Genomic DNA, 19,525 nt, shown 5'->3' on the forward strand with positions numbered 1-19,525 from the left:
ACATTTTGGCTGTGTAGCATAAATTACAGATTTCAAAATTGAATTTCTACATGCTTTTGGGGTTTCCTTGTCCTTGTGGTCCATTAAAGGCAATTTGGGAAAAGTACAGGGCAGAGCATAACCATGAATATCATTCAAATTAGAGCACAATGAAAGCAAAATTAAAATTCAAAAAGTCTAGGCCACTATAAACCATACAATCTATTGTCTTGTTCTCACCCTGTGGGTGTCAGATATAAAAAACCCTTCAGTAAATCCATGGAGTGTTAGCTTCAGCTCTCTGTCTTCTTCATCTTCATGGTAAAACCATTACTGCTTAGTGGTGGATGTAACCTTTGGTGAACCATGTAAATTTTCTTGTGGATTTTGTTTTCACCACTTCTTGTTCGTGTAGCTTTGCTGACAAAGTACTCCTACAACTGATTGTTCTATACAAGTCAGTAGCACAACCTATGATTACAAAATCTTATACATGCCGTAGCCTGAATGGAGAACCCATAACCATTTCACTAATCCAGTTTCTGGCAGATACAAAAAACTTGTGTCAACATAGCAACTATACATAACAAGATCTACAATCAGGTATACCAGTTCCCCTTAGCATAGTGAACCAGATTCTATACTATCTAGCTTGTTCTTCAGTAATTGACGTGTCATTAATACTATACATTTCTGGTCTAGTAAAGGAAGAAGTTGAGCTGGATGGATAGTACTTCTTGGTAATAAAAGCTGGTTCTTTTGGGATTGGAAGAGGAGTTGTCTCACTACTACCTAGCATGAAAACTACAGTTGACATGTTTGGTCTATCATTTGCCTCTTCTTGTACACATAGGAGCCCAACATTGATGCAGTTTGAGACTTCCATTGCATTGTAGGATCCACACAGTGATCTGTCTATGATATCCAAAACTTTATCCATTTTCCATCGTATATACTGTATTTGTATATTATCAAAAAGGTAGGTAAGGCGGAAAAGAATGATATTCGAATGGAAGGGAAGGGACTATTCTTAAAGGCGGTGAGCAAAATGATTATGAAATTCAGATGTTGGAGTACTCACGAAGCCTAGAAGATTGAAAGAGTGTTCAAATCGAGAGCCTGTGCACTTCTTTCCGCTAATAATCTCAAGTAGCATATCACCAAAACTGAAGACATCAGATTTAGTTGAGAAAATCCCATGTAATGCATACTGTGGAGACGTATATCCACTGCAGTTGGATATCATTAAAACAGTACTGAATAGTTGAGTAAATTGAAACAGAAACACAATGCTAGGGCAATTCAAGAGTAGGATGACAAGGTTATTTCCAATACTTAGTATGTCCCAACCACTCAGACTAGTATTATCTGCATTTTGGTTTCCTCCAAAAATCCTTGCTAAGCCAAAATCTGGAATTTTTGGATTCATCTCCGCATCTAGGAGGATGTTACTAGTTTTCAAGTCTCTATGAATAATCCTCAACCTAGAGTCTTGATGCAGGTAAAGAAGGCCCTCGAGCAATTCCCCGGGGGGGGGCCCCCCCATTATAATTTTCGCGACCCCAACGCCAAGACCCACCGCGCCGGCCCGCCCTTTGGGGCCCGCCTTTCCCAGTTCAATAAGAAGCGTCGTGATTGATCTATCATGTTTTCAATTGAAAAGTGAACTTGATTTGATGGTAGGCAAATCATATACAATATAATATGTGTAAAAATAATATGATAGACAGGAACTCACCACCAAAGATAAAGGAGTCCAAGCTTTTGTTTGGCATATATTTATATGGTAGATTTTTTTTTCATTTCCTTTGGTAGAGAAACCTAGAAGCCTAACAAGATTTCTCTGCTGAAGTTTTGCTATCAGTAAAACCTCATTTTTAAATTCATCTAGACCTTGTTCAGAACTCCTTGAAAGACTCTTCACAGCTATTTCTTGTCCTTCCAGTAACTTTCCCCAGGACATAATTGTCAACATACCTCAGATTTAAAATCAACACATCATGTGGAGAGAGAGAGAGAGAGAGAGAGAGAGAGAGAGAGAGAGAGAGAGAAAGACATTGTAGACAGGTCCAAATCCTCCTTGTCCAAGCTTATTTTTGTTAGAGAAGTCCACTGTAGCAGCTACTATGCTTTCAAAATAAAAAAATGGCACCTCTGTTCCTGTTTCATCTTTTCCAAATCTGTTTGGGTCTTTTAAATCACTAGCATGTTGGGCATCTGCACAGAAAGGAGAAGTTGTCTCTCTTGAGTATTTTTCCTGTTAGCTGATTTCAAAAGATAAACACAAATCTTAAATTATATGCAATCAATTATATGAGCTCTCAGAATCTTCAGTTGTATGAATCATGACAAGGGGATGCAATCCACAATGAGTTATTTACTAGATACCTTTTATTCTGCTCACCACCTCATTATGATTATACAAACAACCACAGAGAAAGCAATAGACAGTACAACTGCAGTAGTTATCACCACAATTGAATGAGAAGACGACGATGATTTCTTAGTAATAGAAGTCTGACTTAGCTTAGGAACACCTGGTACAAAAGATCAGCAATCAATACATGAAGCAAATGCATTTTTTGTTTCCACTTTCAGTAGTACCACTGGACCTCTCTTCACAAACTGAATTTGGCCATGCCTTACAATCCTCAATAGAACTACAAGTTGGCTCTGCAATGCTCAAAGTTCTGTGTGAATTAAATCATTGAAGGAATTCAAAGAAGAAATATGATTATTATAAGCATAATTTAACGCAACAGTAATCAAGATCTAGTAAGGGAAGCGAATGTACCCATATCAGAGCTTGCAACCCAGACATAAATGTGGCAACTCTCTCTTGGAGGTCCTTTGGATCATTATTTATCCAAAGCTGACAAGAATAATTATCCATACCCACTTTTTTCCCTCTTATTACTTCAAATGAGAAGGCATTGCATTCACAGGAATTAAGGCATTCTGTTCTACAAGCTTCCCATATACTTGGTGCAAACCATATTAGCCTAGACCAGTTACAAAATCTGATTTGACCTGATGGATTCATCACTAGCCTGGTGTTGTTTCGATTGTTACACCACTTTGTGAGGTTGGGATGGTTAACACTCAACAGTAAAATAGTCACACTTAGTGGGATCCCATTAGAATTGATAAAATCATTCGAGGATGTGCTTCTCCAGTAGGAGGTTGAGCCTTTCTTGATTACATAAACTCCATTCTGAGATTTGCGAGCTCAAAACTAAAAGAACTAGGAGTTAGAACTGCTGGAGTAGACTCATTCGTCCATGATTGAAGTACCTAATAATGAAATGTACATGTAAGGAAGTGTTCCATAAATGAGTATTTAGGAAAGTTATGTGAAAAATCCTTCACTTTTTCACCTTGGTTTTATCCATCACGGCCATGGCAGGCAAGAATATGCTGGGATGTTCATCTGAGAAGCTCTGCCATAACGTTGAACAACACTTAGCAATTCTCATTCCTCTATATGAGGTTTCCGGAATCCATAAGCTTTGGGCTTGCGTTTGTCACTGGGTTTGAAACATTCGTGGACCACATAGTAGTTCCCATATCCATAAATTGCAGGTTTCGACTGTTGTTGAGTCCTGAGGTAACCCATAGTACCATATGCCGACATATCGTTTATTTTGGTCAGCACCATCAGAAGTGCAGAACCCCAATGCGAATTTTTTTCCCATGGAAACTATAATCTCTCCATCATGGATCACCATAGACGTAGTCATGGTGTCTGTAGGGGGCAACCGGGGGGGGAGAGAGAAAGGGGGGGGGGGGCCCCGGCCCCCCCCCCCCCCCCAACCCCCCCCCCGCCCCCCCCCGGCCCCCGGGGGTAAAAGCTCCCTCAAATTAAGCTTTCAACGTGGAAGGAGTAAAAATTTTAAAAGTTGAATTGGGTCTTCAACAGATTCAAGACAATTAATGTAAGAAGACTGACAAGGATGCAAACCTTTTTTCCTTTTTGTCCTTTTTGTCCAAACTAAAAAAGACAAGGATACAGCCCATTCTTGTCTTGAAACCTGAAAGTGTCACAGGTCATACTACTGGAGCTTTGACGTCAAAAGAGTTTCTTGTATGGCCTTTCATGATACGAATATGGACAGAGGTCTAAAGACTCAAAACAAGAGTCAACAATTTTTATTTTTTTTGGGGGGCGCAAGAAAACACGAGTCAACAGTCTTTGAAGTTAGCTTCTAAAATTTGTGTAGACATACCACTATATATAAACAAGATACAATCAGGTATGCCAGTTCCCCTTAGCATGATGAACCAGATCCTATACTATCTAGCTTGTTCTTCAGTAATTGATATCTCATTAATACTATGCATTTCTGGCCTAGTAGAGGAAGAAGCTGAGCTGGATGGATAGTACTTCTTGGTAAGAAAAGCTGGTTCTTTTGGGATTGGAAGAGGAGTTGTCTCACTACTACCTAGCATGAAAACTACAGTTGACATGTTTGGTCTATCATTTGCCTCTTCTTGTACACATAGGAGCCCAACATTGATGCAGTTTGAGACTTCCATTGCATTGTAGGATCCACACAGTGATCTGTCTTTGATATCCAAAACTTTATCCATTTTCCATAGTTCCCATGCCTGAAATAATTGAGAATTCAAGAAATATAAGAAATTGAGCAAATTGATTATGAAATTCAGATGTTGGAGTACTTACGAAGCCTAGAAGATTGAAAGAGGGTTCAAATCGAGAGCCTGTGTTCTTCTTTCCGCTAATAATCTCAAGTAGCATAACACCAAAACTGAAGACATCAGATTTAGTTGAGAAAATCCCATTTAATGCATACTCCGGAGACATATATCCACTGCAGTTGGATATCATTAAAACAGCAACAAAACAATAGAGTAAATTGAAGAACGGAAACACAATGCTAGGCAATTTAAGAGTAGAATGACAAGGTTACTTCCAATACTTACTATGTCCCAACCACACGATTGGTATTATCTGCATTTTGGTTTCCTCCAAAAATCCTTGCTAAGCCAAAGTCTGAAATTTTTGGATTCATCTCCGCATCTAGGAGGATGTTGCTAGTTTTCAAGTCTCTATGAATAATCCTCAACCTAGAGTCCTGATGCAAGTAAAGAAGCCCTCGAGCAATTCCCATTATAATTTCCAATCTCCTTTCCCAATTCAGTAAGGAGCGTTGTGATTCATCTATCATGTTTTCAGTTGAAAAGTGATCTTGATTCAATGGTAGGCAAATCATATATCATATAACAAGTATAAATGTAAAATGATATGATGGATAGGAACTCACCACCGAAGATAAAGGAGTCCAAGCTTTTGTTTGGCATATATTCATAAAGCAAAATTTTTTCATTTCCCTTGATTGAGTAACCTAGAAGCCTAACAAGATTTCTATGCTGAAGTTTTGCTATCAGTAAAACCTCATTTTTAAATTCATCTAGACCTTGTTCAGAAGTCCTCGAGAGCCTCTTCACAGCCACTTCTTGTCCTCTTGGTAACTTCCCCTGGGGCAGAATTGTCAACATATCTCAGAGTTAAAATCAACACACCATGTGGAGAGAGAGAGAGAGAGAGAGACCTTGTAGACAGGCCCAAATCCTCCTTGTCCAAGCTTATTTTTGTTAGAGAAGTCCTCTGTAGCAGCTACTATGCTTTCAAATTCAAAAAATGGCACCTCTATACCTGTTTCATATTTTTTAAATCTGTTTGGATCATTTAAACCAATAGCATGTTGGGCATCTCCATACAAAGGAAAAGTTGCGCTCTCTTGAGTAGTTTCCCTATTAGCTGATTTCAAAAGATAAACACAAATTTTAAAATAAATACAATCAATGATATGAACTCTCAGAATTTCTTCAGTTGTATGAATCATGACAAGGGGGTGCAATCCAGAATGGGTTATTTACCACAGACCTTTTCTTCTGCTCACCATTCTCCACTTCATTATAGTTATACAAATAGCCACACCAAAGAAAGCAATAGACAGTACAACTGCAGTGGTTATCACCACAATCAATTGAGAAGAAGACCATGGTTTCTTAGTAGTAGAAATCTGACCTATCTTAGGAACACCTGGTACAAAAGATCAGTAGTCATTCTATGAAATGTTTATTAGGAGCTACTAATTAATGAACTTCATATGATCTATGACATAGGCAATGAAGCAATGCAAAGGTTTTGTCAGATGCAGATAGATAAAGTCACCTTGAGACCTTGTGCAGTTCCCGTTGAAGAATGTTGAAGCTTGGGCTGTTACTGTCATGGACAGGCCCTTGTTATTTTCGATATGTTACTCTTTCTAATGCAGGTCCGAATGCATAGTTTCTATTTTTAGAAATTTCTATTTTGGACACAAATTCATTGACTCCATGAGATGTACTTATTCTTTCCTATGTTAGAGGGAAACATGGTTTGCTTCTCAAGTTGTATTTTTAGACTATGAAATCTATAATAATTAAACTAGAATTTCAGGCCATTGTGCTCTCCTTCTTCTCCATTATCTTTCAAGTTCAGCTACTATTTTGATTGATTAAAGCTTTTTTTTTAACAAAAAACCCCCCCAAAATTTTGCATGCAAAAGGATTTTTTTTTCCCCTTTTTTTTTACACCCCCCCCCCCCCCCCCCCCACAAATTGGTCGCGCCTTACAATCCTCAATAGAACTACAAGTTGGCTCTGCAATGCTCAAAGTTCTCAGAGGATTAAATCATTGAAGGAATTCAAAGAAAAATGATTATTATAAGCTTAATTTAATGCAACAATGATCAAGATCCGAGTAAGGGAAGCCAATGTACCCATACCAGAGCTTGCTAACCGGACATAAATGTGGCGACCGTCCTGGAAGCCAGCCCCTTGGAGGTCCTTTAGTTCATTCTCTATCCAAAGCCAACAAGAAGAATTATCCATACCCACTTTTTTCCCTCTTATTACTTCAAATGAGAAGGCACTGCATTCACAGGAATTAAGGCATTCCATTCTACAAGCTTCCATATTCTTGGCATAATCAATTCTAGCGTCAGGGTTCCCCACTCTAGACACATTCAAGAGCAAAAACTCACGTTCAAGTTTACATCTTGTTGCCAGCTTGAAACACCCTGTAGAGTATACACGAGAATCCCAATCCTCTTGTGACATGGGTTTGAACCCATTCAAGCAATTACACTGTAGGTTGGCTGTGTCTTTATTGTTGCAAATACCATAAGGACCACAAATATTGTAGATGCTGCAATTATTACTTGGTGCAGACCATATTAGCTGAGACCAGTTATAAAACCTGATTTGACCTGATGGATGCATCACTAATCTGGTGTTGTTTCGATTGTCAACCAACCGGCGGCAGTTGGGATTTATACTGCACCTCTTTTTGATGGCATCGCTAACACTTAGTGAAATAGTCACACTTAATGGGATCCTCATTGGAACTGATAAAATCATTCGAGGATGTACTTCTCCAGTAGGTGGTTGACCTTTTCTTGATTACATAAACTCCATTTACAAGTTCAAAACTAAAAGGACTAGGAGTTCGAATAGCTGGAGTAGACTCATCCATCCATGATTGAAGTACCTAGTAATGGAAGGTAAATCATAAATGTAAGGAAGTGCTCCATAATAAATGAGTATTTAGGAAAGTATGTGTGAGAAATTCTTCACTTTTTCACCTTGTTTTCATCCATCTCCCCCATGGCAGGCAAGAATATGCTGGGATTTTCATCTGAGAAGCTCTGCCATAATATTTGAACACCACCCTCATTCTCACCCGTCAATATGAGGTTTCCAGAATCCATAAGCTGTGCACTTATCTTCACTGCCTTTGAAACATTATTCGTGAACCATACAGTAGTTCCCATATCCACAACTTGCAGGTTTCCATCTTCTCCCATCCTGATATATCCTGTTAATTAATTAGGTAAAAATAATACACAGAACTGATCAAGTTTAAAATAAAATGTGGGCTCTGAACTTGCTAAAAATTAATCCCCCAATGTCGTAGAGAAAAATTGAATAAAAAGCTAACCTTTCAACCCTGTGATTGGGTTGTTTCTGTTGGCGACCCACACCACTGTTGTTGAGTCTTTAGGTAACCCATAGTACCATATGCCGACATATCGTTTGTTTTGTTCGGCCCCATCAAGAGTGAAGAAGCCGAATGCAAATTTTTTCCCCATGGAAACTATAATTTCTCCATCATGGATCACCTTATTCGTAGTTATGGTGTCTGTTGTTTCTGCTGCTGAGCATAACAGAAGAGAAGAACATGAAAAGAAGAAAAAGAAGAGTATGGCTCTAATGGAACATCTTCCGCACCTTCTTTCTCTTCTCATTTTCAAGAGAGCTTCCTCCTTGGAGTCCTGACACTGAATTCTCTGCAACAAAAATCAATGATTTTTTCTCCTCTTTATCTTAAACAACCCTTGACCACTCAAATGATATGGTGCAAACCTGATAATGAGTTGATCAACCACACTGTGAATTGGATCTGTGTTTGAAAATTCTCCAGCTACCATTCATCAAATTAAGCTTTCAACGTGAAAGGAGTAAAGGATTAGCATCAGGATTGAGAATTGCTCAAATTCAACAGCTGCAGCCTGGCTTAATTTTAACAAACTGGGATTGGATCAAGGAAGCTTTACCTAATCCACAAAATAAATGGCCATTAGAAGAAATCGAAGACTTGCTGTTTCTCGCCCCCAAGATAGAAGGAATCTCTAGTATTACTGCTGAGAATCATGAATTCCTAAAGTCAGCTAAATCGCTTGCACTTACAGCAGCACTAGGAGAGGCAACACCATGGGATTGGACAAATATAGCTGATTAATGTACCAAACTAATTGTATTCTGCTTTTTGTTTTGTATCAACAAAAATGAAAAAAAAAATTCCGTGAAGAGCAAAAATTTTAAAAGTTGTATTTGGTCTCCACCCGTTCAAGATAATTAGTGCAAGAAGACCCACATTTTTGTCTTGAAACTTGGAAGGGACAGAGAGAGGTCACTGCCCAGTGGTGGTACACTTTTGACAAGTCAAAAGAGTTTCTTGTATATTTGGCTTTTCATGGAAACGGAGAATCTTCTACGAATATGGACAGAGATCTGAAGACTCAAAACACGAGTAAACAATGGATCTATAACTTGGATTGAAAGGCTACACATGAACAGGAAATTACATGCTTCCAGGCTCAACTGTGTTTGAACTTTCAACCAAAAAAACACTCTGAAGCTTTTTTTTTTACTTGGTCTGTGTTCAAGGAAAGTAAATGCTTACACAAAAATTATCTGCACTAGTAAACAATGGATCTATATCTTGGATTGAAAGGCTACACATGAACAGGAAATTACATGCTTCCAGGCTCAACTGTGTTTGAACTTTCAACCAAAAAAACACTCTGAAGCTTTTTTTTTTACTTGGTCTGTGTTCAAGGAAAGTAAATGCTTACACAAAAATTATCTGCACAGTTGCATTCCTGTGTTCCCTTGTATTAATGACTAGCACTAACTAAAGAAAACCACAAGGGTACCTAGAATCTATATGTAACTTAAGCCTGTTACATTTGACAGATTGCTTAAAACAAGGTTCGCCAAACATGCCAGACTTCAGTGAGATGACACAGCAGCTGTGCCAGCAATCTGTGGCGGTGCTGGGCGGTGTTGCTTCCTCTGGTCCTTCCAATACACATCATCCTCTGAGGCATTGCAATGTCCTAATTTTTTCCAGGAATTGCAGGGTGCAATAGAATCACATACATAACAGTAGCACTGCAACCATTAAAAAAAACACACATTTAACATTGCCCTACTAAATTTGAAATAGAAACAAGAGACATTCACTGATATTGGAAACAAAGGCATTAGATAATTTTCTAGCCAACTGCTAAAATAATGCAGGACAAAGCAAGAATGCTGATCTAGTTAAAGCTTCATGCACAGATTCAGTTAAGGGCTTTGAAGTTAGAAATTTGAATACCTGTTCACAGTGATCCTCATGAGGAGTTTCGTCGAAGGGAAATTTCACACAGAGATGCCTTGAATGGGGAAAATCTCGACAAGCCACCTATCAACATCTATCCAATACATAAATCCGAACTAACATTCAACCCAAAAAACAAAAAAACAAAATCCGAACTAATAAACATGTAAAAATAATATGGTCACGGTGATATAGAGAGGGGGACTAGGTTAGATTGATTGTTTAAACTTTAAATGCTCTGTTAAGGGAACCCACCTGGCCTCGCTGATGTACGACAGAGATCTCTTGAGCATCATCATTCACATGGGAGAGCTTCGCAGGTGAATCAACTGGTTCAGATGGATCAAAATCTAAGATGAAGCAGTCCTCCACTTGATCAAACTCTTCGAATGAGACATGTTTCTTCTTTAAACAGAAAATTGATCTGATAGGGGAGTCTTCAATCACCGTATAAGAAAACGAACACGACGGATCTATCTGATTAGCCATTAAAACGGTTTTGAGTAAAATCAAAACCCTAAACCCCTCAAAATAAAAACCCTAACGATTGATCGGCGCTGTGGCCAGAATGGGGGAGTTGTACGGTCGACCGAACCTTTTAAGCGCTGAGTAGATGACCGTTTGAATTTCGAGATCTGATGCTTCAGAGGGATTTTATGTTTACTGTTTTTAAAAATTCCCACCATTCAATTGTATTGATGATCAGAAATTACCATCGCGCGGTCAAGAGCCATGGAGTGTGGATGCGTGTTGATGTAGATCCAGCGGTTCACACGAACTGAATTTCTCACATATCAAACTTCGAATTTTCACTGTTCCAAAAAAATTTTGAATTTTTGAATTTGAAAGGAAAAAAAAAAAAAACAGAAGGAGTAGACGATATTAACAGTAAAAAAGGAAAATTTTTAACTACCAAAAATATACAAATATACTATTTTGAAAAATTATTGTTTTCATCAACAAGGTGATCTATTAACCGAACTTTTTATTCATGAATTTTGAGTCTAGCCTTGATTCATTCATGAAATCTCTTAAGTAATGAATTTTTTTTTCACAATTCTTCATGGCTTAACAAAACCATCCTATTTCTTCCTAATTATCATGTTTAATAGAGGCAAGGTACAATCTTATCGAGCCGTCAATCACAAGATTGGAATAATGCTATCAATTTGGTACAAAACCATTACTTAGTACGATATCAATGGGATATCAAATAGATTTATCTCATGTAATTGTCGTACCAAATATTTAATGGTATAAATAAATATGCCATGTCATTATCACACAATTTCGGTATGGTATGATACAAAATCCCAATATAAGTACACAATTTCAGTTTGCAAATGACACATTATATAAATTGACATTCTTAGATTGGAATATGATGTTCGAACCACAGATTGTACCTAGATATCATAATTTTTACAAAAATGTTTCTCAAAAGCCTTCATGTTTATGAATTTATCAATAATAAATAGAAATTCTTAGGTTATGTTTGTTTGCTAGAATAAAGTTGAGATGGGGAAAATTTGAAAAAACAAAAATTTTCATTAAATCCTATAAGTTTGGTTTGTTTGGTTGTGTGAGGTAAGAAAATTAGAAATAAACTTCCATAAATAGTAGCATACTAACTTTTTCACTCTATGTCTTTTCAAAACTCCATAAAATATGTAAAGATTTTGAAGTGAGATTCATATTTAACAATTTTTCATAAAATCCTTTACTTTTTCTTCTCTCTCACCTCATTACTTTTTTTTTTTTTTTTTGATAATCAAGCTTTCATTAAGAAATAGGGGCAAGGATGGAAACCGAACATAAGTTCAATAACCAATCAGAGGAACATCGCCAATAATTCGGCCTTGAACCGAGTAGGCCTTCGTTGTTAGCTGATCCCTCACCTCATTACACATGAGGTTTAAATGTCTTTTTTCTTATCCCACCTTTGCAAAAGGCACTATTTTTTTTGTTGGAATAAAGGTGGGGTGGACAAAAAGATGAGAAAAGAAATTGAAAAACAAGATTTTTTATGAAATCTCAAAGTGTGACTTATTTAGTTCAACGACTCTCTCTCTCTCTCTCTCTCTCTATATATATATATATATATATATATATATATATATATATATATATATTTTATGGATTTCGAGTCTAGCGTTAATTCATTTATGAATTGTCCACAAATCTCAAAGTGTGACTTAATTTGGTATGGTACCAATTCGGTACATACCAGCGGTATGAGTACCTAAAACCGGAATTGTACCAAAGAAATTCGGTTCTTGTACGTACCATGCCAAATTTTAAACGGTAGTGCGATATGGTATGATTTTAGATGGCGCAGTTTGATATGATTAAATAGTTTTAGTATGTAATTGCCACCCTTAGCTTGGGGTGAGAAACTCAGAGATAAATTTTTTTAATTTAAGGAAACTTGTCTAGTGATGTGGTATGTTAACTTTCCAATCCCCATGCCTTTTCAAAATCTTACAAAATATGTAAAATTTTATGAAAAAAATGTAAAAAACAAAAAAAATAAGACCCATGTTTAACATTTTTTCATAAAATCCTTTCATTTCCTTCTTTTTCACTCCATTACATATAGGGTCAAATGTTTTTTTTCCACCTCATATTTGCAAAATCATTATTTGTTAGTTGTAATAAAGGTGGGGTGGGCAAAAATGACTGGGAAAAACAATTTATTTTATAAAATCAAAGGGGGCAATCTATTTGTAGGTGAAATCTCCCGGGGGGGGGGCGGGGGGGGTAAAAAAATTTTTGCAAAAAAAGTGTGGCTTGTTTAGTTCACTAGGTAGAAAAATTGGCATACAAACTTACTTAATTCCTTATGTTTGCTGAGGTGACAATTGGCATGCTAATTTTACCACCCCATGCTTTTTCAAAATCTCATAGAATATGTAAAATTAAAAAAAATTAAAAGTATGAAAAACAACAAAATAAGACTCACATTTAAAACTTCCCCACAAAATCCATTCATTTTCTTTTTTTCTCCCCCAATTTAACCCCATTACATATAGGGTCTAGATGTTATTTTTTCCACTCTTTTTTTTTCACCCTACCTTTGCAAACAAACGGTGATCACTCTCAAGAAATGTGAGCTGGTTGTTATGCATTAACAAAAATACAAAGTGCTGTAGATGTATTGCAAGTGACAATGGACTATTCTATTGTCTACAGTTCTGTGACTATCAAGGTTACTTCACCACATGTTCTTAAGATGTCATTCCCAAACGTGTTCACTAATGAAATTCCCAATAGCAAACCTGTTCACTGTCAAAGAACCTGCAATCAGATCTGGTTCCAACATTTCAATATTGCGAAATCCCATCATCCTTCACAAAATTATCCACATACTTTCTTTCATCTACACAAACTTATTTCCATGGATTCAATAATCTCTGCAAAAATCCTGCCTCAACGGCTCACTACATGTTTAAAGGCCTTGTGCTCTTGTTGGTTATCCACAGCAGAGACTTCCTCTTGTTCCTCAGTCCTACCCTTTCACAAGAATCACAACTCATGGCAGTTTGTAAGGCTCTCCTATGGACAATAGACTTGCACACACCTCTTGCCTCCTATTTGAAATTGACATCAAAACTGTTATTGATTTATTCAACAGCCCTTCTCAGACCCTGGCCTGAAAGATATCTCCAATACTAACAGATACCTCGCACTTGACTACCTCCTTTATGAATGTCACATTCATACATATACACAGGAAAGGGAACATTGCAGCCGCTAAAGCTCAAGAATATTTTCTGTATTTGAACACCCACACCCCATTCCTGTACTAGGCACTACTACTAGATTCTCTTGCTTGCAACTTACCTGGTTTTGATATTTATAAATAAAATCTCATGCTTCCCACCCAAAAAAAAAAAAATCACAACTCATCATGATATCTTGCATCATAATGTCCAGCCTAGTTTCTTCCAGATTTGTAAGGGGCAACTGACATACACACTGCACAGTAGCACTGCAACCATACAAGTCATTGAGATATATGTACATGTAAAGGCTTGAGATGAAAGCTACTTCAATGATCTGCAATTGGTGCTGCAGGTACATTCCTTCTCCTCAAGCTCCTCCATGATTCGTCATGCTCTGTAGCATCACAATGTCTTCCAGGACTCTTCCAGGATTTGCAAGGGGCAGCAGAATCACATACATAACAGTAGCACTACAACCACCAAAACATCAATTTTAGTTTGAATTTTCTCAGCTGATTCTGAGATTGAAAATGATAGAAATATCCATCTATATCAATGCAAAAGTAGGTTAGAAGGATAAGAAAATTTTGTCCTAATTAACACTCTATGCACCACCGATCAGTTCTAATTAATGCTGTTCTAAAGACACTGCACCAATCAGTTGGAGTGTTTTGAAGCCAGAGTTTCAATACCTGTTCACAGTGATCCTCGTGAGGAGTTTTGCAGAAGGGAAATTTCGCACAGAGGTGCCTTGAATGGGGAAAATCTAGACAAGCCACCTGCAAACACATATCAAATACATTAATCTGACAGTAGGGCTGAAACAAAAGAAACAAGGTATCCATCTGTGTATGTTTCAGTCTTAACAGTCAAATTGATGAATTCTTTGTTCAATTCAGGGTACCCACTTTTCCTCGTTGAGCTATTACAGAGAGCTCTTCAGCATCATCATCATTGAGGGAGAGCTTGTCAAGATCAACGGATTCAAACGGATCAAAGTCCAAAATGTAGCAATCATTCACTTCGTCGAACTTTTCCGTAGAGACATTTTTCTTGAGACAGAAAATTGAGCCGATATATGACCCTTCATCTTCTGAAGAAGCGGACGACTCGATCCCCTTCATCCTTATCAACCTTTCTTCTTTTACCACACAATCAATCAAGTGTTTGAAGTCTAGAGATACAGAAACCTGTTCACATTAACAGTAGTGAGGAGCTTCGTAGAAGGGAAATTTCGCAGAGAAAAGCATCGAGTGTCGATAATCTCGATAACCCACAATCAATACATACCAAATAAATAAATAAATAAATTCAACCAAAAACAAAAATCGGAAATAATCTGATAAGATGGCAGAACTAAGAAATTAGGGTTTTAACTGATGGTTTATGTGCTCTGTTCAGGATACCTACCTGGCTTCGATGAACTGAAAACTCTTTAGAGTCATCATCCTCGAGAGAAAGCTTTTCAAATGGATCGAATTCCAAGATGTAGCAGTCTTCCACTTTGTCAAACTCTTCGAATGAGGTCCTTTTTTTGAGACAGAAAATTGATCGGATAGAATCTTCATCGTCAGAAGAAGAAGACCACTCGATCCCATTTTCCCATTTAGTGTGATATTCTTCGGCCATTTCTTTACAATCTCTGATGAAGCAGATGATCTCGTTAGCCCTTACCAATTCCTCTTACCCTTTTTCCCTTTTCAATTTAATTTTACTTTTTAATTTTTTGGGATTGTTGCATCAGTGACGATTGAAACAATTCCAGAAAGTGTTTGATGAAATGCACAGCTCGACCACAGTTACAGCCATATGTTCCATCACAATAGAAACTGGAAAAAAACAGCTCGACCACAGTTACAGCCATATGTGAAAAAATTTCAAAAAATGCGGTGAGCGTGGATCGAACACGCGACCTTCAGATCTTCAGTCTGACGCTCTCCCAACTGAGCTATCCCCGCAATTGAAAAACGATCCACGTAAAAGGATAATACTCTAAATTTTCTTAACATTAATCACAGATTTAATATTGGTCTCTGCCAAAAAAAACCATGCCGGTCCTTGAATCAAATAATAATATATTTTTACAAAAAGAAATAATAATAATTTACAGAAAATCACATAGAGGATTCCAATTCTGATTTGGGTTTCCTTACATTTTGGTTAATTGGTTTTGATAAATTACCATCGTATATACAAAAAAGAATCTCTGTTCAACTCTTCAATAATTCTCATCTGTTTGTGCTTGAACACAACATCTTCAGGTAACACATATCTTCTGCACAAAGGACATGTCATCTGTTCTTTCTCCAACCATTGATCCAAACACATCTTATGGAAATCATGCTTGCATGGCAGTTCTCTGATTTTTTCACCATCTTCCACCTTCATCAAACACACGGCGCATTCCTTCCCTTCTCCGCTACCTCTGTAACAAATCGCCGGAATCTGGACATCGATCAAACCCATTAAGGTGTTGTTTTGGGTGATTCCATTTGCTCGTTTGTGGAGGCGCCGCCAGTTATAGCAAGACAAGGATTGAAATAATAGCGCTAACTCAAATAGCAAGACGGAAAACAAACAGAAGGCTATGGTATGAAGCTTAGCGAAGAACTCAGAAACGTTTCCCATGATTCTTTCTTTGATTGAAAGCTTTCAGTTATAACAACAGGAAATATTCAAAATTTATACGCAAGAAAACGTATATATATTCACTGGATTTGGAGTTTTTGTTTCACATTAACACATCATCAGTTGTGATCTGAGCCGGTTCTATATCTGGTGATTGAATTCTTTCTGTTGGTTAAGATTGTTTGGTGATGAAAAAAAGCAAGATAATGCCTATACGGTTCGGGTGGTGATCCGGCAATGGCTGAAAATGGAGTGTTTCAGATTTCTATTAAGGATGATTATTGGGTTAATTAGCATGTTTTAGTAGTTCTTCCATAAATAATCTCATCAAAACGTATGGTGATGAAAGCTCAAGGCATGATATGATATGGGTTTTTTATTATTAACGATTATTTTTGTTTTCATCTTTATGAAAGAGTACATACTTCCAGCTATTATCAACCACATATTGATATTTTATCTGTAACGTCTAAACTTTTAGAAAATATAATCTTTCTATTGCCCTTTAATATCTTGGGTTGTCTTCCATTGTGTGATTGACGATGAGTGGACTGGTCAAATTTCAACTATTGGATTGAAATATTAAAATAGCATTTACCGGTTTAGAAATAGTTAAAAGATAATGAATCCATTTTTAGAAGATATAATTTCTCTCCATCCAATGGTTGTCATTCGCCAAACAAATGGACAGCACGAACGAAAGGCTTGAACGGATCGATTCTAGATTTGATAGTATATGGGGAATTGTTGAAACATTGTTGAGGAATCTGCAAATATACTTGATTTTATAATTCTTCTTGAGAGCTGAATCGTAACAAAGGTATTTTCTTTAAGGTATTTAGACACCTCGATTTGTGCAATACGGGTTCTACAATGTCTTTACCCCAAGATCAGCCAGCTCAACCTTTAAGGTTGTATCCCATGAAAGGTTACTTAAGGTGTATTAGGTACTGTTCACTGCTTGACAGAACAACAACAAAGAGAGAGAGAAAGAAAGAGGAGGAGGAAATTCGTGGTTCATAATGAACATGAAAATGAGTTTATATAGAGCCTTAAAGGCTGTGGGTGAAAGGATAAGGTCACTTCTCTTTGTGAGGGTACCTTTCAGCTCAACTCCCTTAAGGAAGTTACCTATCTAGCTGACCTATTTGCAGGAGAGTGACTCTCTAATGGCATCTCCATGTATTCACCCAGTGGTGGACTCTCCAGAATAGAGCTAATGACAAAATGGGCCTTCTGGATCAAACAGTGGTGAATATAAACCAGTTAAAACGAGAAAGAGAAAGAGATAATTTAGATTTTTAATCATCAATTAGTATTCATTCATGCAACATATTAACGATGCATATAGAGAAAGAGCGCAAGGTATAATTCTTCTCTATTAGAATGATGATAGTCTTCTCTCCCTGATTGCTTGTGTTCCAAGATGATTTTCTTAGGCAACACATACCTCCTGCAAATTGGACATGTCACTTGTTCCTTCTCCAACCACTGATCCAAACACTCTTTATGAAAGTCATGCTTGCACTGCAACTCTCTAATCTCATCTCCATCCTTCAATCTTGTTAAACACACAATGCACTCCTTCAACTCACTTCCATTGCTATCATCATTGTAACAAATCACTGAACTTTGGGTGTTGATTAGGTCTAATAAGGTACTTCTCACGGTGGCTCTAGTTGCCTGTTTGTGGAAGTGCCACCTAATATAGAGTGAGATGGTTTGAATGAGGAGTACTAATTCGATCATCAAGATACATAAAAAGCATAAGGTTATGGTACAAAGTAGAGAAAAGAACTTCAAAACTTTCGCCATTCTTTCCATCTTTCTTTCTTTGGATTTCGATCATAACTTGTCAAATGGTTAATTTATATAGCTAGAGGATGGCCAATCAAAGATGATTAATTGTAACTCCTTCGTGTAAGTTGGGCAGTTTTTGGAGGCATTAATAATTAACATATTAATATATCTTTTACAACTAATATATCGCTAATTTCTTTTTTTGGAACTAAGGTTTGTTCGGACCAGTTAACGTGAATTTGACTACATCCTCGCTATTAACAAAACAAAAAAGAACAAGTAAGCCTAAACTTGGCTTGGCATGAAATTCCCATCCTAATAAAAAAATATTTTTGAGCTTATCATCATATAAAGCCAAGATTCCATTTTAGAAAAAACAAAGGACTTACCTTTCCATAAGTTAATTAAGTTTGCATTAATTAAGAAAAAAAAGTTGAAAATGATTAACAAACAATACATATTTAATTAGTTTTCTTCCCATAAACAATCTCATATAGCTAAGTGAGGTGATGAAAGCCCAAGGCATGATATACGCCTTTGTTTAGTGATTAAATTAAGTTAACATGTCATTATCATAATCTTCTACTAGAAAAAAAAGTTTATCATAATCTTTAATTTTCATTGACTTGAAACTTATATAAGATTTTATAAATTGCTCAAAAATGGTGCCTTGTGAAAAAATATTTTTAGCACGAAAGATATTGTAAAATATTATTATTAATATTAGGAATAATTGTAACTTTATCTCGAGTATTGTTTAGATTATTAATCTGATGTTTTCTTATCTTTAAACTTTACTAATTGATTGATGACGTGGTATTCTTATATTTTTTAAAATCCTTAAAATAAATCTGAGATATATTAATAGAATTCCATTGATGGTGGGTTGATAAATGTGAGTCTTAAAACATTGGTTTAACTTACTCAATCCGAATGTTCGAAGAATATTCACTGTAATCGAAAAGTTCTAAATTTCTAGCATATTTTTATTTATTTTTAAAGATTTTGAAAATTCATATTTCACATTTAACACATAAATTTTCAGAGAAAAATATGATCTTTCTGTTGGCTTTTTCTTTTTATCTTGGACTTCAAACTAATTGCTTGAAATTGAAGCAAGAAAAAATGGAACTTCTAATCTCGAATGCTTAACTAGTGATACATGATTGTATAAATCTTATGAAAGATAAGGTTCTAATGAGAATGTCTACCCTTTTCCAATGTGTGTGATTACTATCTATCATGAAATGAGACAAGCTTGAGGTTGCTTTAACTTTCATCAATGGTGGTTTACTTAAAAAAAGAAAAATTTTCAATCAATTGCAAACACAGGCCATGGTTCTCTCTGAAAGATACTGAGAGATTGTAGGAGAGAGAGAGAGAGTTGAGATTTCTAATCATCAATTAGTATTCACCCAATATACTAGTGATGCATACA

At 36.6% G+C, this 19,525-nt stretch overlaps 3 protein-coding genes, 1 non-coding gene and 1 pseudogene across 4 annotated transcripts; all 5 read right to left on the bottom strand.

The window, feature by feature from the left end:
* Positions 1–622: 622 nt before the first annotated feature.
* On the bottom strand, positions 623–3,613 carry LOC149009000 (cysteine-rich receptor-like protein kinase 44; annotated as a pseudogene).
* Positions 3,614–4,070: 457 nt separating this feature from the next.
* Positions 4,071–8,752, bottom strand: LOC149009001 (G-type lectin S-receptor-like serine/threonine-protein kinase At4g03230). Its single transcript, XM_089160481.1, is given in 10 exon segments — positions 4,071–4,587; positions 4,664–4,811; positions 4,924–5,161; positions 5,265–5,478; positions 5,553–5,761; positions 5,888–6,046; positions 6,768–7,356; positions 7,358–7,537; positions 7,632–7,864; positions 7,988–8,752. Coding segments are annotated over 10 exon segments (2,592 nt in total). The 5' UTR covers positions 8,295–8,752; the 3' UTR covers positions 4,071–4,272.
* Positions 8,753–9,251: 499 nt separating this feature from the next.
* LOC149009002 (RPM1 interacting protein 13-like) lies at positions 9,252–10,548 on the bottom strand. Its single transcript, XM_089160480.1, has 3 exons — positions 10,190–10,548; positions 9,932–10,018; positions 9,252–9,723 (listed from the first exon to the last, which is right to left on the bottom strand). The coding sequence occupies exons 1-3, from the start codon at positions 10,421–10,423 to the stop codon at positions 9,562–9,564; spliced, it is 483 nt and encodes a 160-aa protein (XP_089016606.1). The 5' UTR covers positions 10,424–10,548; the 3' UTR covers positions 9,252–9,561.
* A 2,398-nt stretch (positions 10,549–12,946) lies between these two features.
* On the bottom strand, positions 12,947–15,461 carry LOC149009003 (uncharacterized). Its single transcript, XM_089163248.1, has 4 exons — positions 15,070–15,461; positions 14,568–14,849; positions 14,352–14,438; positions 12,947–14,129 (listed from the first exon to the last, which is right to left on the bottom strand). The coding sequence occupies exons 1-4, from the start codon at positions 15,286–15,288 to the stop codon at positions 13,986–13,988; spliced, it is 732 nt and encodes a 243-aa protein (XP_089019374.1). The 5' UTR covers positions 15,289–15,461; the 3' UTR covers positions 12,947–13,985.
* An 83-nt stretch (positions 15,462–15,544) lies between these two features.
* TRNAF-GAA (transfer RNA phenylalanine (anticodon GAA)) lies at positions 15,545–15,617 on the bottom strand. Its single transcript has one exon. It is a non-coding gene; the product is annotated as a tRNA-Phe (tRNA).
* Between the last annotated feature and the right edge of the window lie 3,908 nt (positions 15,618–19,525).

This window comes from Hakea prostrata, chromosome 7 (assembly GCF_041222555.1).
Source record: "Hakea prostrata isolate BN-2017 chromosome 7, UWA_Hpros_2, whole genome shotgun sequence".
Lineage (NCBI taxonomy): Eukaryota > Viridiplantae > Streptophyta > Magnoliopsida > Proteales > Proteaceae > Hakea > Hakea prostrata.